General features: G+C 40.8%; 2 protein-coding genes across 2 annotated transcripts in view; one reads left to right on the top strand and one right to left on the bottom strand.

Moving 5' to 3' along the window:
* Positions 1-490: 490 nt before the first annotated feature.
* On the top strand, positions 491-4,954 carry LOC138013358 (trypsin-like). The gene is made up of 5 exons (XM_068860407.1): positions 491-576; positions 1,108-1,248; positions 2,403-2,766; positions 3,490-3,713; positions 4,481-4,954. Exons 1-5 carry the CDS (start codon positions 516-518, stop codon positions 4,798-4,800), a joined length of 1,110 nt encoding a protein of 369 aa, XP_068716508.1. The 5' UTR covers positions 491-515; the 3' UTR covers positions 4,801-4,954.
* A 3,712-nt stretch (positions 4,955-8,666) lies between these two features.
* Positions 8,667-27,634, bottom strand: part of LOC137968877 (transmembrane protease serine 9-like) — a 40,141-nt gene continuing 21,173 nt past the window's right edge. Inside the window, exons 8-11 of the mRNA XM_068815348.1 lie at positions 27,129-27,185; positions 13,461-13,779; positions 11,337-11,557; positions 8,667-9,718 (exon numbers count right to left, since the gene is read on the bottom strand). Coding sequence (XP_068671449.1) covers positions 9,396-9,718; positions 11,337-11,557; positions 13,461-13,779; positions 27,129-27,185 — 920 coding nt within the window. The 3' untranslated portion in view covers positions 8,667-9,395. The remainder of the gene's footprint in view (positions 9,719-11,336; positions 11,558-13,460; positions 13,780-27,128; positions 27,186-27,634) is intronic.

Here is a 27,634-nt window from a genome sequence, read left to right as displayed (position 1 = left end):
CTTTTTCTTTTTTTCTTGTTCTGTTGTGAAATTTCAATGCTTAAAAGAGCCACAATTTCTGATTGGTTCTTTCAGACAGAAACCATCATTTGATGGATGTGACGTTGGTTATGACCATCTTGGCGCTACGCAAAGCCATCTCGTTGGCCATTACCCGTCTAATATCCAACTTTAAATAGGCCCGTAGAATGATTAAAAAATATTGGCATGTCATGCACGAGCCAGGCTGATTTACACAGCCCTTCTATATTCCGAATGAAATTGCAAAAAATAAACATGACCCATGAAAAAGAAAACTTTCTTTATAATAGGTCTTACGTTTTCTTTGTTTTTTCACCTTTTAAGTGTTTCCCATATGAAATCGTTATTTGACTCCAATGTTTAAGCAGGTTCAACCTGTCCCATACCAGTTGAGTTTGTTCAGGCCCGGGCCTGGGGACGTCTAGCAGAAAATAAATTGTTACAAATGCTCCATTCAGAATCTGTTCACTCTTTGCGGCTGTGCTATAGGCATCATGCAGACCTTATTGGGATTTTTTGCTTTGGCTGTTTCGTCATTAGTAACTTTCGTAAATGGTAATTTAGTGATTTCTCCTTGAGTTAAGTCTACTCAACTGTAAGATTTTCTTTATAACGAGGGGCACTGTTGAAGATGCTTTGCTAAGTTCAGCTTTAATTAAGTTAAAAGACCTCAAAACCTGAATTCCAATGTCCAAAGTTTTAGAGGAAGAGCTTTGGCATTAATTCTCTTTTTTTGGAGATTTGCCTTTTTCCTGTATCCACCTATCCTAGTCATTTTCTCTGTCCTTAGCTGTATACAAAACACGTACGTTTACTCCATCGATGTGCTCTTGGTGAACAAAACTGTAAGATCTTTTGGTTGAAATTCTGAGACATTAGGTTTATAGTGTTTGAAAAACCTTTAATTTAATGGTTACCTGTTGCTGAAATTTATAGAATGAGAGGGGTAACTACTTGTTCACCTTCTTTCCGCCAAAATCCAAAATTTGCCCCTAAGAACAACAATGAAGCTTTCAGTTCGACGACATTCCCTGACATTATCATTCTTCGGTATGAAAACGTTTTGCATTCCGGTTTTCTCTGCAGGATGTGTGGACCTACACGAAAGTTGCCCGTTCTTCGCGAGTGATGGGCAATGCACAAAAGAAAAAGTGAGACCATGGATGAGTGAAAATTGTCAAAAAAGCTGCCCCAACTACTGCAATGGAGGTGGAGGAGGCGGAATAGGTTGGTCCAAATTACATCTATTTTGCAAATGCGTAGGTACGGCATCATTAAAATCACTTTTGCTCATCAAAAAGGTGTGGACATTTAGGGACTCTTATGTGAAAACAAACAAAAACAGAAGAAAAAACAGTAAGGAAGCTTTCTTAAATCAGTGTAAAATCGAGACAATTGCAAAGAGCAATGGTCAGTTAAAGACTTGCCCTCGGACGCGTGCTCAACCTGTAAGGGAATATGAACGCCATGGGGAGCAGGTCTAGCGCAGTGGTGAGAGCACTTGCCTTTCATCAATGCGGCCCTGGATCGATTCCCGGTTTGTTGTTTCACTTCTCTGCTTCGAGGGGTTTTTCCCGCGTACTCCGGTTTTTCTCTCTCTTAAAATACCACCATTTGATTTCATTCATCACGGATTTGTTCTGATTTCAATTCTTGGTTTGCATCCACGTGATGAGACGGCCATGTCGGTGTACAAGAAAATAGAAAATGGCCCCACAAGTTTTGCATAATAATAGAGTCAAATTCCCAAAAGACATTTTAAAGCATTTTTTGTTCACCAACATGGCCCCCGTGACGTCAGATGAAAACCATCATGCAATTGATTTGTAGTCTCCACGATTAGTCGAGCACTCGTGCTCGGTGAAATGACTTTGAGACTAAAATAAAGTGATTATTTTCCATTTAGCTCTAAGCTCTGGCTGTTCTCATCCCGATTCCAAGGGAGCGAGTCATAACAAATAACCAAGGATACCCTGGGGCCACTCGCCTGGAACCGGTTCCTGAAAGGTGTAATCAATCACCTTCCTTTAAAATTCTGGCCATTCCCAATAGCGTAGTTTCCTGCAACAGTCCAGTCTTTACCCTAATCCCCAATTTTTGTAATACATTGTCGAATTACTTTTCTTAGTAACACCTTCAATCCATTGTCCAAGTTTCTTAGTAACTCTTACCAAGTTTATTATTATTATTATTATTATTATTATTATTATCATTGTACTTTCAATTAAAATACTTTAGCTGTTTAGATTGAAAATCGTTCGCAACGAGGCCCTGGCTCTCTCTACGTTTTAAATGCATTTTTATAACATGACTATTCTAACTATTAACAGGTTTCTTTTCATTATGATGTATTGCTCTCTTTTATGTCTCCGCTCTTACAGTTTGCGCAGACAAGAAGAACGAGTGCTCGGATTGGGTGGGCAAAGGATTTTGTAAGGGTCAATATGAAGCTTTCATGAGGGAAAATTGCATGAAGAGTTGTAACCTTTGTGGAGGAGGTGGAGCCGGAAACGGAGGTGGAAACGGGGGTGGAGGTAGTGGCAGCGGCTCCGGGAAGTGTGGATACAAACCCAGAGCACGAATTGTCGGCGGTACCGAGGCACCTAAGGGGGCATGGCCTTGGCAAGCGCAGATCAGATCTTCTCATGGTTTTCCGTTTTGTGGAGGTACGTTGGTCCATCCACGATGGGTTGTTACTGCAGCACACTGTACCATTAAGGAATCAGCTGGATCTATTAGGGTCAGGTAAATGACCAGGAAACTTTTATACCTGTCACACAAAAACAAATCGCTTTCAACTTCAACATTTTAACTTGCAAATTGCTTAAGGATGATTTCCGGTTTGACCTCCACAGACTAAATACACTAATGTATGTGATTCTCATTTGATGAAAAGGGAATAGATCCGTAATTTATCGTTCTTTATTATTTTTTTTTTCTTAAGCAGTTTCTACTATTTAACATTAATTGTGATTCGGGGATTCTAGGAAAATCATCTTAGTGTTTCAAACTGGATTCGCAACAATGGGCTTCCGATTTCTAGTTCGGGTACCCCACCATTGAACTGGCCCAGGGGACAATTGTCATCATTCAAAATTAAAATAAATGTATTCTTTCATGTTTTTTCAAAGATCAGTACCGTGGATAATTTTTACGAGTTTTGCTTAGCTTTACTCGCTCTTATAAGGGATTTACTGTCGAACTTGTTCTGCGATCATAGAATTTATGGAAAGAGAAACTTCAGTTTTCTGGAGAATGTGACTGTATTTACGTGACGCGAGCAGTGAAAAAGATTCGATTGGTTTTGTAACCGTAAAAATAACCAACAGTACGAGTAATGAAATTTACAATATCGCCGGAAATAGTTTTACTCGTCCCCTGCGTTTTCTTTTCAATAATTTACAGAGTTGGATAATTCGTTTACAATTAAGAGTTAACACTTGCCATCTCCTCTCATTTTTACTCCAGACTAGGGGCTCATTATCGGAAAGGCAACGGGGCAGGAACCGAACAAGATTTCTATGTAGAGCGAATTGTCAATCATCACAGCTACAAAAGACCGTACGGAATGGCGCACGACATCTCCCTATTGAAATTGTCCAGTCCCGCTCAACTGAACAGAGCTGTTAACTTGGCTTGTCTACCCGGATCAACTGGAAGCGTAGCAGATGGAAAGATGTGCTGGGTAACAGGTAGAGCAAGCAAAACCGCCTTGTGCAGTGTTCTAAATACGTTGAAAAAGATCGTTGATTACGCCGTTTATCACGTACGGGGCAGAATTACTGGAAGCTGATTGGCTAAGGCGGGGGGCATTTTTTCCTTAATCACGAGGGCACTTTTGGAAATCAAGAGGGCATGATTACATGATCCTGATTGGTTATCACAGTTTCTTAGCTAGAGCAAGCGAAGTTACAATAGAATCTTCTTCCAGATTCTGACCCTGATTAAACTGCTTTTTATCTACAGATAAAATAAATTTTAGACCTGTTTCTGTTGACAGCAACGATTTATTGAATTGAACTTTAACCGTGTTAAGTTGTCACGGAAATGAACGGGCGGGCTTCCCTCGATAATTTTACCCTTTATATATGCTAGAATCATTTAATCGCAATGTTTTAGTTACCCTAAGGTCCATGCGATTAAATACACTTATTTAGCACCAACAAGATGACCAAACATCCTAGTGCACTAGTTTCGGCTTTAGGCGATATGTAGTAAGCAGCTTTTTCAATTAAAACTGATTTTTATGTGACGGTAAACAGGTCCACTTTAGAGTTATTCAAGAGATAAATAAAAAGAAAATTTCGCAAAGATAATTTATTTTCAATTTGCAATAAAGCAGAATTGAAAAAAAAAAAGAAATGAAATGCGAAGATGATGTACGTAAGTGATCACTCTCATAAGTTTCTCATTCTGCAGTCATTTTCATCTTCCCATGTATTTTTACTTTCTTTTACAGGATTTGGTAGACTATCGTCAAACGGTGCGTCTCCAAATGTCCTCATGCAAGTCATGGTTCCAGTCGTGTCCCAATCCACTTGCAAACGCGCCTATTACTCTATCCACGACTCCATGATTTGCGCAGGACTGAGAGAAGGTGGCAAGGATTCCTGCCAGGGTGACTCAGGAGGTCCCATGGTCTGTGAATCTGGGGGAAGATTCTACCTTGAGGGTGTAGTCTCGTGGGGAGAGGGATGCGCTGCGCGTGGTAAATACGGCGTCTACGCCAGGGTTCGTTACTTAAAAAAGTGGATTGATAGTACAATGAATCGATATTGAAAAGAGAAAATAAAAAAATAAAAAAAACAAGGGAAACACAAGAAATGTGTCATATATTTTTTTCCCTCATTCAACCTCCCGACTATCATTAGTTCCACCTTGATTGGTTACTCCGTACGTCAAAAGAGAAAATAAAAAAACAAAGGAAACAAAAGGAATGTGTCATATATATTTTGCCCTCATTCAATCTCCATCATTAAGGTCCACATTGATTGGGTACTCCGATGAACGGACTGATTGATTGTGGACTTTCAGACGCGCGTTTTGATTGGCTGATGGGAAGTATGAGTCTTTATCTAGAAAATCTGTTTCAATCAAGAAGTGAAAAACCAGCATTTTCCTTCATTTGATACTGCGTCTCTGGCTTGCCTAACTGTCTCGGATTCTCCCAACTCCCCCTCGTGTTTAGATGAGGCTATGGAAACACGGAAAAGGTCCTCTATTGCTTAATTAGAATACGTGTCTCGTCAAATTATGGCCAGCAACGAATTAACGGCACGAGGGAATTCTAATGCCTAAAACAAAATTACGTATCGTGCAGGAAAAAAAATACCGCGATGTTTCTTTCCCGCAAAAATCTAGCAGTTGCCTTGCTAAAAACAACCTCGTCCTGAGGGCGCTTTTCCCTGGCTTTGGAGGTGGGGTTCCACCTCCAAAGCCAGAGAAAAGCGTCCTGGGGATGAGGTTGTGCTAAAAATAGATAAATACTGTAAACTGACTTCAGCTTCTATAATCTTGTTTGGAACAATTTAAACCCAGGTTGAAAGAAATTATACATCATCGAGAAATCAAACTTTGGCCGTATTGTTACGAAATTTGTCACGTCCATTTATCGCCAGTTTATTTCTCTTATGAAGTCTAGGCTCACCGAAATCAGTCTCCGGATTACAACGCGAGCCAATTCAGTAATATGAACCACGATAGGCTTTTCTCGCAATTAAGCTTGTTTTAGCAGTTATTTAGCTTATTGCAGACAAACACACAAAAGAGAGAAAATGTACATCAAAAAGAAGAAGGAGGAAGAGAAAAGGATAATGCAAGGAAAGCGTCAGTTCCCCCCCCCCCCCCCCCTCTTTTTCGTCTCTTTTTCAATTGTTACGCAGATGAGGATTAACTCGTCCAATTGGAATTCAACTGTTGTCGTTGCGAGGCATTCTCTAAGGAAGTCTATTTTATTTTAAGACGCAGAGTGGACTGCGATTAGCTATTCAACAAATAGATTGTCTCTATATTAGGATCTTTACGCAAATCCAGAACGGGGCGACCCAAGCGGTCTTTTCAGCACCTTACGCATGCGCAAAGGCATATCACCAAGCCAATAATGGCAATAGTCCAGTGTCGTTTCTCAAGTCTTCTTTCCTTACTGCGCAATCCATCCTTTTTTGACGAAACGAGCACTTTTAGTACAAGATTGGCAATAGTTGGGAAATTAGGGAACACTCAAGCAAATGGGAGAAATTAAATGGCGATAAATGGATACATTCCGTGACAAGAGGGCGAAAGTTTGATTTCTTGCTAGTGTATTTAGTAATGTAGTTTATTATTGTTTCCAAAAATCCTGGAAAGAGACTGGCATCAGTCCCTTTATAATCGATTAATGAGTTTCATTAAGCGCCATTTTTTTATGAAAAAGCACTATACTTAAAGTAGGTGTTCCAACCTAAAATCTTAGTCCCCGATGCGTCTCCCTATTCCATTCTCCCTAAATAAGAGGGGCCAGCTTGCCGTGATGTCTCAAGGCGTCGATAAACATTATCAAGGAGCAGGGTTGGTGTATCCAAGTTCGGACCATATGTGGGATAAGTTTGTTGCTGGTTCTTTCTCTGCTCCGAGAGGTTTTTCTCCGGGTTCTCCGGTTTTCCCCCTCCTCCAAAACCAACATTCTAAATTCCAATTCGATCGGTTGCAAGAGTCTGGACCTCCCTGAAAACCACTCTCGGGTGAGTGGAGCTTCCTGGGTAAATATCATGATGATTATTATCATTGCAAGTCTAATACATTCCATTAATTCCTAGCTCCTTTTTTCATCGGGAAGATTGGGACGAAATAATAATAATAAGAAGAAGAAGAAGAAGCAAAAGAAGAAGAAGAAGAAGTAAACGAAGAAGAAGAAGAAGAAGAAGAAGAAGAAGAAGTACAAGAAGCAGAAGAAGAATAAGAAGCAAAAGAAGAAGAAGAAGAAGTAAACGAAGAAGAAGAAGAAGAAGAAGAGGAAGTACAAGAAGCAGAAGAAGGAGAAGAAGAAGAAGAAGAAGAAGAAGAAGAAGAAGAAGAAGAAGAAGAAGTACAAGAAGCAGAAGAAGAAGAAGAAGAAGAAGAAGAAGAAGAACAAGAAGAAGAAGAAGAAAAAGAAGAATTAACTTTAAGTGTCAACTGTATTCAGTGCTTGGGCACTAACTAAATGAGGACACAGCACAGAAATTAATTTTAATGTGATTCCCTAGAAATAGAACTTGTCATAGATTTCGGATAATTTCGCACACTGTTGTAACATGTCAAGGAGATGATAAAAATGAAAAAAAAAAGTGGGGTCACCGTACTTGTTTCCATGGTACGACGCTGACGAATACGACTATTTGAGCTACTTTGACAATTGCTGCGCACCCTCAATGTTGGACAAATTTAGTCCGATTTTATAAATGTAATTCAACGTATAACGCAGAGCGCGGTGTCATTCTATAGTAAAATCAAGTACGTACCTGAAAAGTGAATTTGAATGCCTTTGTGAGTACTTAACACTTCAAAATAGATTTAACTTGAATGCAGGCTGTTCGACCCCGGCGTAATGGCTCCTTCCGTACAATTTAATTTCATGAAATTGCCAAAAAACTGGCCGTAGATTTTTGCTGATTTTTTCATTAGCCATTACCTGACAGATTATGCCCGGTAGCCACTATAGCAATCCCAGTGACATGTGGAAAGGATGGAAAGATTGTCTGATGGAGTGTATCAAGACACATGCACCGCTTAGGCAAATTCGAGCGGGTTAGTAAAAAGTCCCCGTGGATAACAGACAATTTGAGGCATAAAATCAGTAAGAGAGATCTATTAAGAAGTAAAACGGCTTCGACTAATGATGCCTTATCCTAGGAACGGTACAAACGCGCCCGAAACCATACTAACAATGACATTAGAAAAGCTTAGCGAAAATATTTTAATGATAATCTAGATCGTAACAAGCAAAATCCCAAAGTAACCTGGAACTTAATAAACGATTTATACTTCCGAAAGCCTGAAAAATTAAAGAGAGTCGCAGAAATTAAAATTGGAGAGTAAACTATCACGAATACGACTGAAATAGCCAAACAGTTTCACTTATAGGGGAGCGCGCGGAGCACCATAGTTAAGAAAATATGGTAACCCATCGATGGGAGAAATTTTGGTTTTATAGCCATGATGTCATCGACCGTACGTACGTACGTCCACCCGTCCATGTATGCCATTGTGACCAGTATCATGCTAGTTTACAGCATACATCTTTGATATTGGACATCCATGTCAATTGACACCTGTCAAAGCAAGCTCAAGCTTAGAGCTCTCCAAAATCAGCAGTTTTTTTTAAAGTTGACTGCTGTCCAGGTACTGTTTTCGATTGGATTGCAGGCTCAGCCCAGATTAACTCACCTAAACATAAGCGAGGCTTAATTTTTTTCGCGCTTTCTGTGTCTCGACGCGGCTGAACGGCCATACTACGTCAACTATAGTTCTTACACAGTCAACGCTTTTCATGTTCAGGTGGAAAACGGTTTGGAAAATGTTATCTTTCTGCATTTTCCGCTGGTTTCAATCAGTTTGACATATGATGATAGCTGTGGTCGACCAAGCTGGTGGCTACGCAGTTATTCAAGTCAAGCATCGAAGGGATATAAACTTAAAGCTGAGTGTGTTTATTTTTAATTTGCTTACAGCTGCTTTTTTCTCTGTATTGCAATTTTTGGCATGTCTTTAGAAGCTCTGAACAGAAACGAAAGGTGAGCGAAAGAAAACGACAACCTGTTTTCAATTCGCACAACAAAATATAATGTCAGGAATTTAGAAATGAAGCTTAATTTGCCCAAACCAAATACCAACTACAAGTTTTAGCAATGGAAAAGCTTACCCAACCTTTACGTACCATCGAATCAGTTAGATCTTTAAAAAAAACGAATGAATCGATTTTATGAAAATGAGGTTTACGCTCCCACACGGTAACCTTGTAAAAGAGTATTTTTATTACTATAGTAGGTACTGAATTTTACTGTACTGTAGCTATTGTATTCTCACTGAAGAAACCTCAGACTCGAAGCAGAGTAGAGAGCCAACAAACAAAACCCACATGTGATGCCGAGTCTAGGAATCGAACCCGGCCCGCATTGGTGGGAGGCAAGTGCTCACACCACTGCCCCTCCGCTCAAGTGAACTCAAGCTGAATTTTCTGGGTTCACGCAAAGGTTGAATAAAATAATCAGAAGCCCGACTGTAAAAGTTTCTGCTTAGAGATTTTGTTCATTAGAATACCAAACCAGTATGGAAGTTAATAAGGGAGGCTAAACGTAAAAAAAAAAAAGGTTTTACATGCACATTTTTGTGCCTTCTTTGTCTTTATTTCTTTCTTTTTAATATTGACTCATTATACTATCAATCCATTGCTTCAAATAACGCACTCTGGCATAGACTCCATATTTCCCAGGGGCAGCGCATCCATGTCCCCAGGAGACCACGCCCTCAAGGTAGAATCTTCCCCCAGTTTCACAGACCATGGGACCCCCGGAATCTCCCTGGCAGGAATCCTTTCCACCTTCTTTTAAGCCTGCGCAGATCATGGAGTCGTGGATAGAGGATCCATAGGAGCCTTTGCAAGTGGATTGGGACACAACTGGAACCAAGACTTGCATAAGAACCTTCGGTGAAGAGCCACCTGAAGATAATCTCCCAAATCCTGTACAAAATACAAGGGAATAAAAGAAGCAATGCATATGTGAGGCTCCGACAGGGAGTTTAAACAAAGACAACGGCGACGTCAACGAAAAGGTCACTCCAAAATTCAACTTAGCGCTATCGCAAGTACTTCACATTATTCCGTCTTGTTCACCTTGAACAGTGCGAGCGAACTATCTTGTAACTGGATAGGTACAAACGGTTTAATTGAAAGTAAAAATAGAAAATGAATGGCTCATTCTTGATCAAGTTGTCGTCAAAACCTAAAATTTGATTATTTCACGTTGTTGTTCCGTGGAGTACTGCAAATAAATGCAATGAGATGAGTGCTACACGTGCAGCAAATGCAGCACGATTATGTTCCCTTTTTTGACCAATAATATTCTTGCTTTGTGGCTCTGTCGTTGCCGTAGTCGATGTCTTTGCTTAAGCCCCGTGCAAACGCCGCCGCCGTCTTAGCGGAACTCCACGTGCCGAAGGCGCAAGCGCGGAGCACCATGGTTAGGAAAATATGGTAACCCATCTTTGCTAGAAATTTTGGTTTTAGCTAGGACGTCATTATGCAACCGTCCGTCCGTACGTCCGTACGTCCGTACGTCCTCCCTCCATGTACGCCAATGTGACCAGTATCACGTGACCATATAGTGGGCTCAAGTTAGGAGTACTTGGGTCCAACATGGCGGCCATATACTCCTGCTAGTTTACAGCATATATCTTTGATATTGGGCTCCCATGTTATGATGGTAAATTGACACAAATGAAAACAAAGTATCCACTGATGTTAAGTAATAAGCAGTAGTGAGCCGACTTCGTTACTTCCTATTGTTAACTATCCGTACTGTGAAGAATCTTAAAGACTCAACCAGCGACTATGACTTCAGATTCACTAATAAGAGTGGCTCCCATATACCATCATTTTCTAATGCTTGGTGCTCTTTTTATTGTTGAAAAACTCCAAACAAATCGTTTGTTGCACATATACAGAAACTGGCACTTTTAAATGTTATTTTCAATGCCTTCCTCCTTGCTTAAATGAAAATCCCGAATAGCCACCGTGGCAATAAACCAGAGCCGCTTTTCGTCACTGACAATGCAGGGCTGAATGCAATGAACTTTATTTAAGTGTCAAGTTCTTTAGCGCTGGAGCACTAACTGGGGACGTTGCACATATAAATAAATTCAAATAGAATCAGATGTTGGTTTTTGAGGAGAGGGGAAAACCGGATTACACCGGGAAAAAGGAGCAGAGTACTGAGAGAACCAACAAACTCAATATGACGCCAAATTTGGGGAGCAAACTCGCGTTACACCACTGCGCTAACACTGGCAGTGCTCAAAACAGCTAACCAACATTACCCCTCCATTACCCCTCCCCTACTTGAAAATCTCCTCGTTCTGAAGATGGAAAATTACTCTGTACTTCAAGTTCTTAGTTAAGTAACTAATACTCGGTAAAATAGAACCGTCGACATTCTACACAGGATAGATATTTGGCAAACTATTTTCGCTTTGTCAAATAAATATCGCTTCGTCTGATATCTTGATCATCCGAAGAACCTTTCGGTCCACTGATATTTTTTAATTTGAGTCAATTCTAATCTTATTTTTGCCGATTTTACCTGTTACCCAGCACATCTTTCCATCTGCTAAGCTTCCACTTGGCTGGGGCAAACAAGCTAAGTTGACAGCTTTGTTCAGTTGAGCGGAACTCGACAGTTTCAATAGGGAGATGTCGTTCGCCATTCCGTAAGGCCTTTGGTAGCTATGGTGATTGATTATTCTTTCCACTTCGAAGTCTTGCTCAGTTCCTACACTGCTCGTCCGGTAGTGTGCTCCTAGTCTGCGAATTTGGACACGTACATTTTAATTTTCAGTTTGAGTGGCGAGAGTGATTTCACGATTGTTTTGATTTTTTTAATGACTGCCTTAATTTAATGAACTATGCCCCAAAATATTAGGTTTTATTTTCAAATGAGGAAACTTAAAACACGACGTGGACCAGGGGCCGGTTACTCGAAGCCTGATTAGCGCTAACCGTTGGTTAAGAGGTATCAAATCTTATAGGTCTACATGGTATTTAATGGTGGTTACCGCTAACCATGCTTTGAGAAAACCGGGTCAGTAGGATAACGGTAGAAAACAATAGGAAAAAAATGAGCGAAAGCAATGGCTCTATCTGCACGAAGTTAGGCTTGTCTTTCATATACCGGATTCGGAATAATTAACGTCCATAAAACAAAAGAACAAAGTGAACATAACAATACCTAATCAACAAGGCTTAATCAGAATAACAATGGTTCTTTTGTCCTCCGCCATTTTGGTCCGGTATATGAAAGGCTTCCCCCAAGTAGCCTGTTCCAGGCCCCCAGGTAGTAGGGAAAGAGGAAAAAAATGCGTGCGACAAATGAGTGGGGGCTTGGGCCCCGCCTTGCCTCGACCCAAGCCCCCTCTCGCTTTTCCAACGCAGTTGTTTTCGTTTCCCGACTACTGCATCTGGCAGCCTGGAACAGGCTATCCCCGAAATCATACCAGCTGTATTTCTCGTGGTCGGCGGGCCCAAACATCTTCTCCGGGAATCAAACACTTTTCCAGTGGAAGATATTTCTTTTTATCTTTCAATGTATCTTTTATGGTTGTAAGGTGAACGACGGAAGAAAGCATTGATCTTTTTTAATACATCTTTATGGCCGTGTTTCATCACAACGGCCGTTGTCTCGCTTATCATTCCTGAAAGTGGTTTGTTTTGCAGACTTCGTGAAGCGACTTTAAAATGATACAGGGTTTCATGGGTAAGATTAAATGAGGAGAGGGCACGTACCAATGCAAAAATATAAATAATAAAAATAGCACGCCTTTTGTATTTCCGATTTGAATAACCGAAAGCGATTCCTCATTGGCCGAAAGTAATTGCCAACTAGCTTAAGCTGATTTGGTGGGTTAAATTTAATGGGAATTCTATTCAAATTTACGGACTCGCTTAACTTTAATAAGCGAGTTGGGAAAGGAACTGTTTTCACAGAATTTTCGGTTGGCACTCGCTAAGCGACCCGAAAAACCGCTCATGAAAACACGGCCTATGTCGATCTTTGAAAATTTATATGAAAGAGATTATTTGAGAAAAGTGCCGTACATTAAAGAAATATTGGGTCTTCTAGTTATTTTTCCTTTAGAAGCGTGTCCCTTATCACTTAGTGATTAAAAAATGAAAGCTTAAAACAGTACCACAATTGTCTTCTTTTCGGGTTAAGATTTCAAAAATCTTAAACTGATCATCTCCTTCATTTTTATAGAAGTGAGCGTCGTTGGGTCATGAAATTTTCGGTTTCGTTTAGATAAGTATGGACTAAGGAATGGTCTGCCTGCCACAATCAGAAACATTGAATCACTGTCAGTGAAGACATTTTTATTTAACAATTTAGGTTCTTTCTTTTAGCTCACATTGTAGATATTAGCTTATTTTAGTGTACAATATTTTTATAATTCTATTATTTCTGTAATACTTATGTTAGAGCACTGAGACCGGCCGTGTTTAAGCGCCCCTAGAATGTATATTATTATTATTATTATTATTATTATTATTATTATTATTATTATTATTATTATTATTAAAAGAAAGTCGACTGACAATGATCTTTTGTCACCTACCCATTTTTTTTTAGAATGGCAAAACTTCAAACTGCGGGGATAAACAAATTTTTGAGTCTCTGAAGGTTCTAGTGCCATACGAATGTGTTATCACTCACCTTACTCGAATACTTCTGGTTGATTTACTTTTAGTGCAATGCGCTGCAGTGACCACCCATCGTGGATGAACCAACGTACCACCACAGAACGGGAAACCAGAAGATGATCTGATCTGTGCTTGCCAAGGCCATGCTCCTTGGGGCGCCTCGGTACCGCCGACAATGCGCGCGCTCGGTTTGTAGCCACATTCCTCGGACCCGCTGCTGCTGCTTCCACTACATGCTTTACAACAATTAGCCGTCATGTATTTTTCATAATTTCCTTTGCAGTAACCTTTCCCAGCCCAATAGGAACATTCTTTTCTTTTGTCCATACAACCTGCAAATCCGAAGAAGTCATGTCAATGGTTTAGTACTTCGAGGATTTACTTCCACTTTGTCCTATATAACCTTTATTTTTCCTGGTTCTTGATGCAGCAGAAGGAAAAGGTAACTGATCAGTAACAACCGGGGATTAAAGATTTACGATGGCGCCATCGACGAGAACGTCACCTCACCTCAAAGTTTTCGTGATTATTAATTCCACCACCTTCGCGTCGTACGATGTGGACGAAGAATCGTAAATATATGTTGGCACGAGCAGTTTCAGAGTAACTACAGAGAACAAAAGATTCGTATTTGTAGGTTTGTCTAGTGGTACGGTCAAAACCTCAAATTTGGTGATTTCATGTCATTGTTATGCAGAGTACAGCAAAAATGAGCTAAATAGCGTGCCGCACTTGCAGCACGATTAACTCTTTTAACCCGGCAATCATATTTACTGTTTTGGTGGCGTCATACGGAAATGAATTTGGAACTTGCGATACACAAGACGAACGAGTAAATCCGCTGAGAAGATGGCGTATTGCTAACCTACACTAGTACTAAGAAAAAATGTAAATTTAACGATACAAATTATATCCTTCTTCGATAAATATGTACTAACCATTTGCGAAACTTATCAAGGCACCAAAGCCCAAAAGGCAGAAAACCCGGGCAGCAGACTTCATGCTGATGCTAAAACGGTATCGGTTTTAGAGACTGTTTAAAACTTTCAGAACTTGTCCCATATATATATTCTGCGTATCGAAGCCTTTAACAGGCGCTCAAAGACGCCTGTACAAGTACAGAAGGCATCACTGTTGTTAGAAAGATTGCCTATGTGATGAAAATTTGTTTTGGGAAATTGCTGGTTGGAATCTGGTCAAACATTTAGCCGGAATCCAACATGAAATATGTTAAATTTCAGTCTTTGTTTTCAATGAGGTTTTTGATTGCATTACGAAGGCTACAATTTTAAAGGTATTGATCAAACACAGCTGAAATCTTTATGTTTTTTGTTGCTATTCAGATGCACATAGATTTTTTCTTTTCGTATATATTTGATTTCCAAACAATGGCATTTCATAATCATTCAACACAAACATGCATTTATGGGGTGACTTTGAAATGAAATTAAATCCGGAGAACAATGAGGGCTGGGGCCCGTTTAAACGTTCTCAGTCGCATTTGCTTCAACATGCATTCAACACGTGCACTTTGTTGAACCAAATGTGCGGTTCGTTTGAACAGGTCGTCCAGCATTGTTGAAAGCATAAAGTTGAAAATGTGAAAAGCTTGTTGAATGCATGTTGAATGAAGTTTAAATCGGTTTAAACCTTCGTTCAACATCGATTCAACTGTATGTTGAATGGTATTGAAGCTGTTTGAACACTCTGTTCAACAACTGTAGAACACACACATGCTCACATCAGGCCGCAAAAGGCAATATGGCGCAGTTTACCAGGACGAGAGAGCTGCGGATATGAAATAACTGCGATGATATCATAACTTCGGATATGAAATTAACTGCGAGTATCATACATTCACTTGATTTCAGATTCCCAGTTAACGTTACATATATAATCTATTTCATATATCAATCCATTCGTTGATTTAATCATCACGGGAACATTAGAACCCACAAATGAGCAGCTCCCAACGTCATTGGCCTCATATCTCAGTTGTTTATAGCGCGTCGCACCGGTATCCGTGAGGTCGCGGGTTCAAACCACGTTGAAGTCTTGAATTTTTCAGGCTTCCCTGCTAAAATTGCGTTCATAACTGCATGGATCATAGCTTCACTTGATGTCATATCTGCAGTTCAATATATTATTCATTTCACATACCATTCTATTCGTTGACTATAATGAAGTAACATCTTGACCTCCTTAACCGTCAATATCTTACAGATTTTTTAGAGACGATATTACTCATGCAAATATGAAGCTTTCTCCTATAATGCCGGCTAGGAGCTGAGTTGATAAGGTCTCTTGTTGCTTGTGATCCAGATGGGCTCCTGGTTGAATACAATTTGGCTTTTGCCTTCGCGATTGCAAAGCTCAGTATTTGTGAAATAAAAACAAAAAAATAAAAGCGAAACAAAGGGTTTTTCTCGTCATTTATTGTGCCGTTTCGTCATGCCCAACTATACCCCCAAGAGCGTCTGTTTTTCAAGATCGCTTGAGGGAGCTTATACTGGGAGTAGCTCATCGTGAAGAAAACAAACAAACAAACAAAACAAAGATGGGCTGGGTTTTTATCGATGGAGGAATATATACGTATATTTAAATGAATTCAAACTAACCAAACTATGGCAAACTTTTAGATAACATCAATCGGTCTAGTCTACACAATCGTAGAATACATGACATGTTAAGTCTCGTCTATCGGTCTTTTCGGACCTTTTGATCGTCTGGCCCCCAGCTATATTATTAACGAGAAAACGCTGAACGAGTTCCCACGCAATGAAACGCGGAAATGGGGACATATGATTGGCTATCAGTTAACAAAGAGTACTTACTAAGATCTACTCTCTTCGGAAAGTTTTAAATCGAGCACAAATATCACTGCATTGGTAAGCATCACCGATAGGAAACCCCAGTATTTCGAGATGCGCAAAACGTATGCACAATAACAATAGCAGGCACCGTCCTTAAATAGACCATTTTACAGTTGTACATTTTTTGAGCGTATGTGTTTTAATGAGTGCTGGTGTGGAAGGTGGTTTTTTCAACGTAACTCTTAGAATTCGTACATGATAGAGTAAGGTAGTAGAATTTTAAGTCTTACTTTCCAAATTAAAGATAGAACCGCAAGTCATTAGGATACGGTGTTGGTGCTGGTGACTTTGTTAAGCTGAAAGCAGCTAAAAATGCTGCTATAATCGTCACTTTGTTCTTAGATAGGAAGTAATGATTTTGCAAATATCATTGCTTCTGTGTGAATTAAGGATGTAGTTTTTGGGAAAGAATTTGCCCAGCATTTTTGTTTCCGTGTTAGCAGCCACCGTTTCTCGTTGCAGTATCATAGGAGTTGTCGTTCTTTAATAAACAGTAACTGTTTTCAAGTTAAGCTATGATCCTCACAGTTATGACCGCAATTTTTGCAATTGCGTAAAGAAGCCTGAAAATTTAAGGACTTTAACGGGGTTTGAACCCGTGACCTCGCGATACCGGTGCGATGCTCTAACCCACTGAGCTATGAAGCCACTGACGTTGGGAGCTGGTCATTTGTGGGTTCCATTATGTTCCGGTGAGGAATAAATCAATGATGAAATGATATATGAAATCAGGGGCACCCAACGAGAATATAGCTCAAAACCACTTAAACATAGCATTGTTAAACGTATTTTAGTATATTTAAACGGTAGATATAGGCATATTTTTGCAATTGCGTAAAGAAGCCTGAAAAATTGCGTTCATAACTGCGAGGATCATAGCTCAGGATAGCTCCACTTGATTTCATATCCGCAGTTGATATATGATCCATTTCATATATCATTTCATCAGTAACTGGATGGTAACACTTTGCGTTGGGAATTGAAGAATTCGAAACAGTCATGGGGTTTGCGTGTAAATGTGTTTATTTCAAAAGTTATTACACAATGGGAAGAAGAAGCATAAAAATCCTATTTGCCAGCAAATATTTCCTTTATGCCGTCTTTTCCCGTATAATGTTTTAGCACAAAACCCCATAATGCTGCCTTGCCTGAGCTTAGTACTGCGCAAAAATGGAACCAATCAACATTGGAGTAAATGGCTACGGGAAAAGTCCGATAGCCCCATTTATTAAAAAGGATACTGTTCGATAAAATCCTAGATAAAAAGTTTGGCCCAGTAAAGGTGAGGGCACTGAAAACGCCAAAGCATGTGACACCATTTTTGGGATGCTTTTAGGAAGCTTGCGGAGATTTTCGCTACACTTGGATGTTTTGAGGAAGCGTACGGCAATTTCGCTACGTTTAAGAACGAAGTATTCAACAATTCGGAGCGATATTACAGTCAATCATTATCCCTGTTTCTGAACAGCATGTTGTCTGGGTATTAATTTCGCTACGAACGAACGAACCATTCACCATTTTTTGATGCTTTTAGGAAGCTTGCTGCGATTTTTGCTACGCTTTAAGAACGAAGCATTCAACATTTCGAAGCGCTATTACAGTCAGTCATTATTGCTGTTTCTGAATAACATGGTATAAGGATATTAAGGACACATTCGCAACATTTGTGAATGCTATTCTGGTCGATTTTTATAGTTTTCTATGCGTATATCGATATTTTAGTCACTGTATGTTTTGAGGAAGTGTACGGCGATTTCGCGACGCTTTAAGAACGAAGCATTCAACATTTCGGAGCGCTATTACAGTCAATCATTATTGCTGTTTCTGAACAACATGGTATAAGGAGATTAAGGACACATTCGCAACATTTGTGAATGCTATTCTGGTCGATTTTTATAGTTTTCTATGCGTATATCCATATTTTAGTCGCTACTCTTTGAGAACAAAGCATACAACATTTTTGAGCGGCACAGCCTCCTTTGTTCATCGAAGTTTTTCGTTCTCTCACCACCTGACACTTCCATGGCTACGCTTTAAGAACGAGGCATTCAACATTTCGGAGCGCTATTACAGTCAGTCATTATTTCTGTTTCTGAACAGCATGTTGTCAGGGTATCAAGGACACATTCGAAACATTTGTGCTTGCTGTTGTCGTCGATGTTTATAATTTTCTGTGCGTATATCGATATTTTAGTCACTATATGTTTTGAGAAAGTGTACGGCCATTTCGCGACGGTTTAAGAACGAAGCATTCAACATTTCGGAGCGCTATTACAGTCAGTCATTGTTACTGTTTCTGAACAGCATGTTGTCAGGGTATAACGGACACATATTCCCAACATTTTGTGAATGCTGTTCTGGTCGATGTTTATAATTTTCTACGCGTATATCGATATTTTAGTCGCTACTCTTTGAGAACGAAGCATACAACATTTTTGAGCAGCACAGCCTCCTTTGTTCATCGAAGTTTTTCTTTCTCTCACCACCTCTCAGCTCAGTTGGTTGAGCACCGGGCTGCCATGCGGGAGGTCGTGAGTTCGACTCCGGCCGGACCAACACTCACGGTCTTTAACTGAGGAGATAGTGCTGCCTTTGTAATTACATCTGCAAATGGTTAGACTTTCAAGTCTTCTCGGATAAGGACTATAAACCGGCCCCGTCTCACAAAGATCTTCCATGTGTATTAGTTCCCTGTAGGACGTTAAAGAACCTACACGCTATTCGAGAAGAGCATGGGATGAAGTTTCCGGTGTTGTCTCGATTTCAAACAATCACTTAAAACTGTCTTCTCGTGACAGAGGTGAGAGATGATTTCATGCAGACTGGAACGCTTAAATTGCTCTGTTGTAAACACGGTGGTTCACAGCACCAGTGAAGTCGTCTCTCTGGCCATTCTGTGGACGAATTCCAGGACCTACCGATACAATTTGAGCAAGTTTTGAAAGCTAAAATCTTCAATCGATGCTGTATTTTGCCGGTAGGACTGGGTGATTCCACACTCATAAGAAAATCTACCAAATGAGAATCGGGGGTCTTCCCTTGTCATGGAACGGCCGAATTACCCAGAATTCCTATTGAGCATGAAGGAGGCAAGCGGAGACTGGTCCTCATCAAATGAGGAAAAAGTAGCGAGAAGAAGATTTCTAGGCGGATACTAAGGTGTAGCCAAGGTGCGTCCTGTTAACCTAGACTTTTTATCATAGGAAATTCGGCCTGGCCTTTAGTAATTTCTTGTTGAAGAAACGGTATAATGTAAATAACAGAGTAATGAGATTTATATTTGCGATTACCTGTCCTCGTACGTACCACTTAAGTCAAACTCTACATCTCTATGCAATAAGCGCATTCAAAATTTCCTCATATTATTGTATAAAAGTAGTTAAAGAATGAAAAGGCTTGTCCTGGATATATGAAAAATACGTTTTCTCTCCCGTTCTCTTCTTATGCATGATCTTCGTGGAGCTTACAGTCTGTCCCTCAATAAACCTAGAACAACCAGTCATGGTCTTAGTTCTTTTTCTTACGTATTAACTAAGTACGTTGCGAAATGCGCTACCTGATTTTTCCCGTACCACTGAGTTTACTGCTTTTAAACAAGACAGTATGAAGGTAAGAGAAGTAATCCCTCATATTGGCCCTATTCCCATCGTAATCCCTCGTAAGTTATTTTTAGATCTCCTGCGAGATCCGGTATTACCACGAGAGTTAATTGATAGCCAATCAGATGTCCCCATTTTCGCGAACGATGCGAATCATTGGGTGGGAATTCGCTCAGCTGTCAACATTGGTACAAATGGGGACATACAATTGGCTATCAATTAACTCTCGTGGGAATACCGGATCTCGCAGGAGATCTAAAAATAACTTACGAGGGATTACGATGGGAATAGGGCCAATATGAGGGATTACTTCTCTTACCTTCATACTCTCTTGTTTTAAACTAATCCAGGGCCGGATTTTGTAAAGCGGCTTTTCGTTTTGATTAATATATCTTTAAATATTATTTACTATTTAGTTATGTATCTGTATATATTATGTATGTAGCTGAAATTAGAGATGAAATAAAGTTTTATGCATGCATGTATGTTACCTTTGGCAGGGCGCATGCGTGCACTTTGTAATCTGCAACTCCAGTGCTTACCATATGACAGATAAAATGACTTTTCTCTTGAATATATAAGCCATCGAAATCTTTCGTTAAATTGTAATGACAAGGGCGGTTTGGAACTGTGAGTAGGCGTGGGATTTGTCTCATATGGTTTAGGGGCCGACATATCCCTCCCTCAATGCCGTACCGGGAGGCGAGGTCGGTAGCAGAAAGCAGCGAAGGGCCAACTGCGTCCAAAAGCGATTGCACGAGCCGAAATCCCGGGATGACTCGTTTGGTACGACGCTCCAGCGCCACGTCTGCAGGTACTGCACATTTTTCTCGTCTCGTCTTCAAATATTCCGTCAGCGCATGCGTGCGTAAATGTTCAGCCTCTCCGATACCTACAATACTAGACATGTTTAGTTGGAACACAGCGAATGGTCAGAATCATCGTGTTACAAGATCGTAGCTTATACCACATCCCCCCTCCCCCAATTTAATGTTGTGTTAGAATTTTTCGGGCGACTATTAGTAGTTGTGTGGGAGGCGCGGTGGCCTCATGGTTAGTGCGCCCGGCTCCGGATCGAGTGGTCCGGGATCGGGTCCTGGCCGGGGACATTGTGTTGTGTTCTTGGGCACTTTACTCTCACGGTGCCTCTCTCGACCCAGGTGTATAAATGGTACCGGCGAATTTAATGCCGGGGGTAACCCTGCGATGGACTGGCATCCCATCCAGGGGGGAGTAGAAATACTCCTAGTCGCTTCATGCTACAGAAACCGGAGATAATCGCCGGCCTGATGGGCCTTCTAGGTTCGTAAGCAGACTTTACCCACCAGTACGTAGTTGTGGAAACCAACATTGGAGGAAGGGGGAAACGGGGATGGGTGTTCCAACAAATGTGACGAGTATTGTAGCTATAGGGCTAGTTTGATTTGGAAAACGTTGTTGGAAAGGAAATAACTTGAATACACCGAACGCAGCTTTATGTCTGTTTAAGATTTTTCGGGATTTGCCATCACGTAGAACATGAGCTTTGAGTACGAAATTAAATGTGTCACTCTGAATCCCCAACACAGAACCCATCGCTTTGGTTGCTCCACTGTATGTTATAAATTCGGATTTTCATCGAATTCTGTAAAACGTAATGCTGTTTCCAGCCTCTCTCTCCCAGAAATCTTCTCCATCGACGCCACCACGGCTGTTTTTGTTTGTTGTTGAAGAAACTTGCATTGTCAAAAAGAGAGGTCAAATGTATTACTCAAAGGGGTCTGGTGAATTGCTTTTAGCCAATTAAATCACCGCCTCATAACTTATATTGTCCATTTGCTGGACCGTATAACTAAATTCTACCGAGATTATAACTCGGATACCTTTCAGGTATTCCGAGTAATAACCAAAACTTAGTCCTAACCTGACCCAAATTTTTCTTTAAGTTCAATTTAGGCTTCAAAAAAAAAAAGCTTCTTCAATTCATCTGAGTGTATATTCAACCGAGGTAAACTGAGGATCAGCAATTTAACCTAGGTAAAAACGGATTCAACCTGAGACATGTTTTGCCAAAGTAAAAAGCAGATGCACTGACCTAACAGCGTCCCAATTAACAACGTACCCAATTGACTAGCCGTGATTTGATCACGTTCGCGGCCAGCAGTGCGTTGAAGAGCACAACGAATAACGTGAAAAGAAGCCATTTACTTCCGCTTTTATTTCCATTTAGGTTTCTTACGGACACCCCTGTTAATCGTGATTTTTACCACAACGCCACCGCGGCCTTTACTTCGCCAAAGTGAAAATCTCAATCACCGTTGGTTTCAAAAGTCGACTGGCTGGCTTACGTTTTAAACCAAATTTGTAGCAAAGCTTTGTTAAATGAACACTTTCAGTTTTTAGCAAGGAAAAACTGATTTGTGGCTGACCGCCTTTTAGGTTGTAGGCTTGACCTTTATGTCGGTATATACGAGGCCAGGCAATGGCTTTTGTGCCAAATGATTGCAAGATTGCCATGTATACTCCGTTAAAATTGGAATAGCCGCATTGACGAAACCACCAACCGGACTTCTTCTTGGCCGCGCAGTTGTAACTTGCGTATAATCCGTTGTATCTGTCTTTTGTTGAAAACCCCCCAGTTGTTAGTACTTAGAAATCCGTGTCCCACGTTTCCTGAATACGAGAAAAATGGTGCGTGAACTTTATACTGCGTTGCCTCGTTGCCGATGGAGAATTCTCCATATTTCGCAAATTTTTGGACGCCCTGCGCTGTCGTCATATCCACTCGTAGAGAGTTGGATCTGGCCGCCGTCAACCTGTGGATCTTGTCGTTCCCTAACCAAAACTCTCCCGTCAGTTCACCAAAGCCGGCTTTATACTCGTCCCATCCCCTATTGAAATCTACAGATTCATCCTTCCTTCTTTGAAAAACGGTCCAACCTCCACCATCGGTGAACATGTCACAGTAGACATGGAATGATCTTTTACCGTCGGGGTTAATAGAGTGTACTCCGCTAGTCGTTCGACCTGATTGCAGCAACGAAAAACAGTCGACAAAATCTGAAAGAGACATATGCGGTTAAGGCGCTAGGGTGGTTAAGATTAAAGTTGTTGACGTTTCGTTTGTTTGTTTGCTTGTTTTTTGTGTGTGGCAGCATAGGAGATGTTTTTTTCAGGACAACATAGGCCCTAGTCATGAAAAGGGGCTTTTCTTATCTTCCTTTCTCTCTTGCTCTGTTCTAACGCGCAAAAAGTAGATGACAATCGTAGTTACTAAAACAAGGAATGGCCTGCAATGATCTACAATGATCTACAATGAGACCTACAATACCCAGCAATGACCTACAATGACCTATAATGAGCTACAATGACCTATAATGACCTACAATGAGCTACAATGTCCTACAATGGCCTACAGTGTTCTACAACGATCTACAATGACCTACAATTATCTACTATGACCTACAATGAGGTACATTATAAGCTAAAATTAGCTAATGACCTGTAATGAGCTAAAAAAAAGATAATTTGCAGCTCTGAGGGGCACTGTAGCCTGTTTGCAGTACAAAGGTTAAAAACATTCCACTCTGCGCTCTGAACCAATCAAAACCTCACGTTTTTCCATGGGCAGCCCAAGCTCCCGTCACTAGACAGCCGTTGACAATTTCAACGCGTTATGACGCTTTGTATGGGAAATAAAACACCGTCGATTATGAAGCCTAAAAAATGCTCAATTTAACGTTCATTCAATTAAAGGAATGAAAATGACTACACTCTCTCTAGTGACGCGAACCTGGGCTGGTTTTTCGAGGATTACCCTTAGATTGAATAAAAGCATTAGAATAAATAAGTTACTTTAGAAGTCTTGAAGTTTAAATGTTTATTTTATTACGCAACGTTTTGTACTTTTCCCAATCGCGTGAATGATTCGATGCAATTCCTTCCCTTTTGGCAGCATCAGCGGTCCCGCATGCCTTTCTTAAATTGGGAATTGATCCAGGGTCTGCTTCATTGGTTCTAGCACGTCTAGATCGGAGTGGTGTATGAATATTAACAATATTCAAAAATTACGTTTTCCAATCAGTCCACAAACCATTTCGATCTTCAGAACCATTACAGAACCAATCTTGTTGAGCGGTATCGTTACGAAAACTCTCTCGATTCAAATTTAGGAAATTTCTATATGAAATGGTTGAATGCTCTGTTGAAAAAGACGCGAGAGATAATTTCCTATAAACGTAAATAAGGCTATGATCGCTGATACCAATATGAGAGACTCCGGAACAGGCAACCCTGTCAACATAATTTGTATAAATTAAATCAATTAATGTTGACCTGGATTCAGTTATACGAATAGGTTCAGTTTTTACGCAAAAACATGCTGCTCCTTTATTATTAATAAGCTGTGCGCTATCATTCTCAAGGGCAAACAATTTCCTACCAAATGCTTTCCCTTTCACAGCTCTTTCTGTGGCAGACGATCAAGCGTTACTGTGCAATAAGAAACGAATGCCCTGAACATCCAAGGCAGAAGTGCATTCCTTGCGCTTGATAGCCATCAAGAAGTAGATCCAAACTCGTGTTACGTTAATATTACTTGCCACCAAAGTAACTGTGAGCACGCGCCGGGGGGACTCACACGGCCTCCGTCGAAAAACATCGTCCAAATCTTCTTTAATACAAGATACAAGTCGACCGAATTGACAACTCGAACATGCGTCAAAGTCCCGCAAATGAGAAGCACTTCTCCATTCGACAACGGGTCGTATCAATTGGGCACGATTCGTACGAATCGAACGCATCGACAACACGGAGAAGGGTTTCTTGGCCTACAGCGTGTTAAAAACATTTTAAGTCCCCCTAATGTGATGCATTTCTCCATTCGACAACGGGTCGTGTCACATGGGCACGAATCGTTCGAATCGAACGAATCGACAACTCGGAGAAGGGACTCTTGAGCTACAGTGTGTTACAACTATTCAAGTCCACCTAATGAGATGCAATTCTCCATTCGACAACAGGTCGTATCAGATGGGCACGATTCGTACCAATCGAACGAATCGACAACTCCTGTTAGACATATTCTAAGTCCCCCTAATGAGATGCATTTCTCCATTCGACAACGGGTCGTATCACATGGGCACGATTCGTACGAATCGAACGAATCGACAACTCGGAGAAGGGTTTCTTGGCCTACATCGTGTTAGAAATATTCTAAGTCCCCCTAATGAGATTCAATTCTCCATTCGACAACGGGTCGTATCACATGGGCACGATTCGTACGAATCGAACGAATCGACAACTTGCAGAAGGGTTTCTTGGCCTATATCGTGTTAGAAATATTCTAAGTCCCCCTAATGAGATTCAATTCTCCATTCGACAACGGGTCGTATCACATGGGCACGATTCGTACGAATCGAACGAATCGACAACTTGCAGAAGGGTTTCTTGGCCTACATCGTGTTAGAAATATTCTAAGTCCCCCTAATGAGATTCAATTCTCCATTCGACAACGGGTCGTACCACATAGGCACGATTTGTACGAATCGACAGCAACTGCACAGCCTTTTTACGACTCGTATCTATTCAGGTGTATTGGACAACCCTCGCACTCTGAACCAAACAAACCACTGTGAGAAGAATAACTTAGTTATAATCTCTTCTTCATTTTTTCCTGCTCTAATTAAGATTTCATCGTTGCCAAGCAAAGCCTTGATATTTTTACATTTTCAATTTAGCTTTAAGACAAAGGAAAACGGTCGAAGGGTCTTTTTGCAGTTTATTTTTGCCTCCAAGGCCACGTGCGTAAATTGCTGCCGTCATTTGGGATGTCATGCAATGGATTAAAAGCATTGCGTGACAACGCACAGTGGCTGTCTTCCGCTCACCAAAGTTTTCACCCTGATCCTCTTTTGTCTTTCTCTTTGATCGTAAGTCATTTAAGTAGCTCATGGTATGTCATTGTAGATCATTGTAGAGCTCTCATTGTAGGTCATTGTAGCTCATTGTAGCTCATAGTAGGTCACTGTAGGTCATTGTAGACCATTGTAGGTCATGGTATTGTAGGTCATTGTAGGTCATTGCAGGTCGCAGTTCATTGTAGGTCATTCCTTGTTTTAGTAACTACGAGATGACAATTAAAACTAGCCATGATCGAAATCGAGCACAAAGCATCGAAACGAATTGAAAATTATTTTACCAGTGGGAGAAAAGAGCGACAGCGACAGACCAAGGGAACCTTGGTCGAAACTTGAAATCTCACCGAATCTGAGTTTCAGCGCTCGACTAATTGGCTCTCAGCGTACGATGGCGATAAGCAATTCACACCAAATTTATGTTAATTTTCCGAAAAAAACAAACAAACGATCAAATCAAACGGATTCTAAGAGAAAAAAAAAATGTTAGGCCGCGGTGACTTAAGAATGAAGATTGGATACGCCAAAAGATTCTTGAATTTCATTCAGCCTAACATTGAATTGCGGAGGTTTGAGGGGCCAATTACGCGAGCCGAGTTGGCCTTGTTAGGTGGGCTGGCTCGTTTAGCCGAGATCCCGGCTCCTCTGAGAAAAACACCAAAAATCAAGTTTCAGATTACATGATTAGCGAGCCAGCCCGGTTAGCTGGGATCCTGGCATTACGATGCCGGGATCCCGCCGAGCTAACCGGGCTGAGATTTATTCCCTGTAATCGCGTTCAACGGGAAAGCCAGGTTAGCCGGATCAGCTATTTGAATTCTAACCACTTTACTCCATTTTAGCTCACGGAATACTCTTTTTTTATGTTTAAATGAAGAATGTTCACTGGATGTATAAAATAGCAAACTTTAAGGCTTCTTTAAATCGTATAATGGTGAATTTTTAAGAAGATTTAGCGAGAAAAACGTCTCTCTACTTGTTGTTGTTGTTATCTTTTTTCACAAGTATTATAAATTTAGCCCAAACCGGGCTGGCTCATCTCATGTATTTAATGATCTGCAAGGGGCTTGTGACACGGTCGTAATGGCCGGGAAAGTTGAATCTAATTCTACTTTCCCGACCATTACAACCGTGTCGCAGACCGATCGCAGACCGTTGCAGATCATATGGAAACCAGGCTTAAATATCAGGCTGAAACTAATCCTGGCAAACCCGATCAGCCCAGCTGACAGGGCTGGCCCAGCTCATGTAACCGGCCCCTAAAATCATTCACAGGTATGGGGTGTAGAGATACAGAAAGAAAACAGCAATCTACCGTTTCCACGGCTCTCATCATTCTCCCTTGGTTGCTTGCTTGTTGTATCCAAGAGACCTAAAATAGAGAATTGAAAAGGAATATTTGAGAACTGTACAAAGAGGTTGTTAAAGCTGGTTAGTCGGCTCATAGTTAATGGAGGGGACTGGCTTGGAAGCTCGGCAAACATCAAAAGAGCAAACAAAGATGCCAAGATTTAGGTTGGAAAGTCCACGACCGTGCACAATCTTTTGTTTTGCGCTCATACACTATGCATGAATTACGTAACCAGCACGTTTCTATTGGTTAGTTCCTCAGTGCGGAGTAAACAACTATTGTGTTTTGTGCACGGTCAAGCCCAAAAAAGAGAACAAAAACCTACAGCAAAGAATTTGTCGGGTTTCATAACCCTTGCCCTCAATTAGCTATGCTCGGCTTGAGTAAACCAGTCAACAAATTTTATGACCTTCCTTTTAACATGGCTCGAGCTGCTTTTGCCCAATGGGTCCATCAAACGTGAGTATTTC

The sequence above is a fragment of the Montipora foliosa genome, chromosome 8, assembly GCF_036669935.1.
Source record: "Montipora foliosa isolate CH-2021 chromosome 8, ASM3666993v2, whole genome shotgun sequence".
In the NCBI taxonomy this organism is placed as follows: domain Eukaryota; kingdom Metazoa; phylum Cnidaria; class Anthozoa; order Scleractinia; family Acroporidae; genus Montipora; species Montipora foliosa.
This window is presented reverse-complemented; position numbering and strand designations above follow the sequence as displayed.

What these genes read in the sequence shown, in the direction of transcription:
- LOC138013358 (XM_068860407.1), top strand. Translation starts at nt 516, where the DNA reads ATGCAGACCTTATTGGGATTTTTTGCTTTGGCTGTTTCGTCATTAGTA. An exon ending in ATTAGTAACTTTCGTAAATG is followed by an intron (nt 577 to 1,107) that starts GTAATTTAGTGA and finishes TTTTCTCTGCAG; the next exon opens with GATGTGTGGACCTACACGAA. An exon ending in AGGTGGAGGAGGCGGAATAG is followed by an intron (nt 1,249 to 2,402) that starts GTTGGTCCAAAT and finishes CCGCTCTTACAG; the next exon opens with TTTGCGCAGACAAGAAGAAC.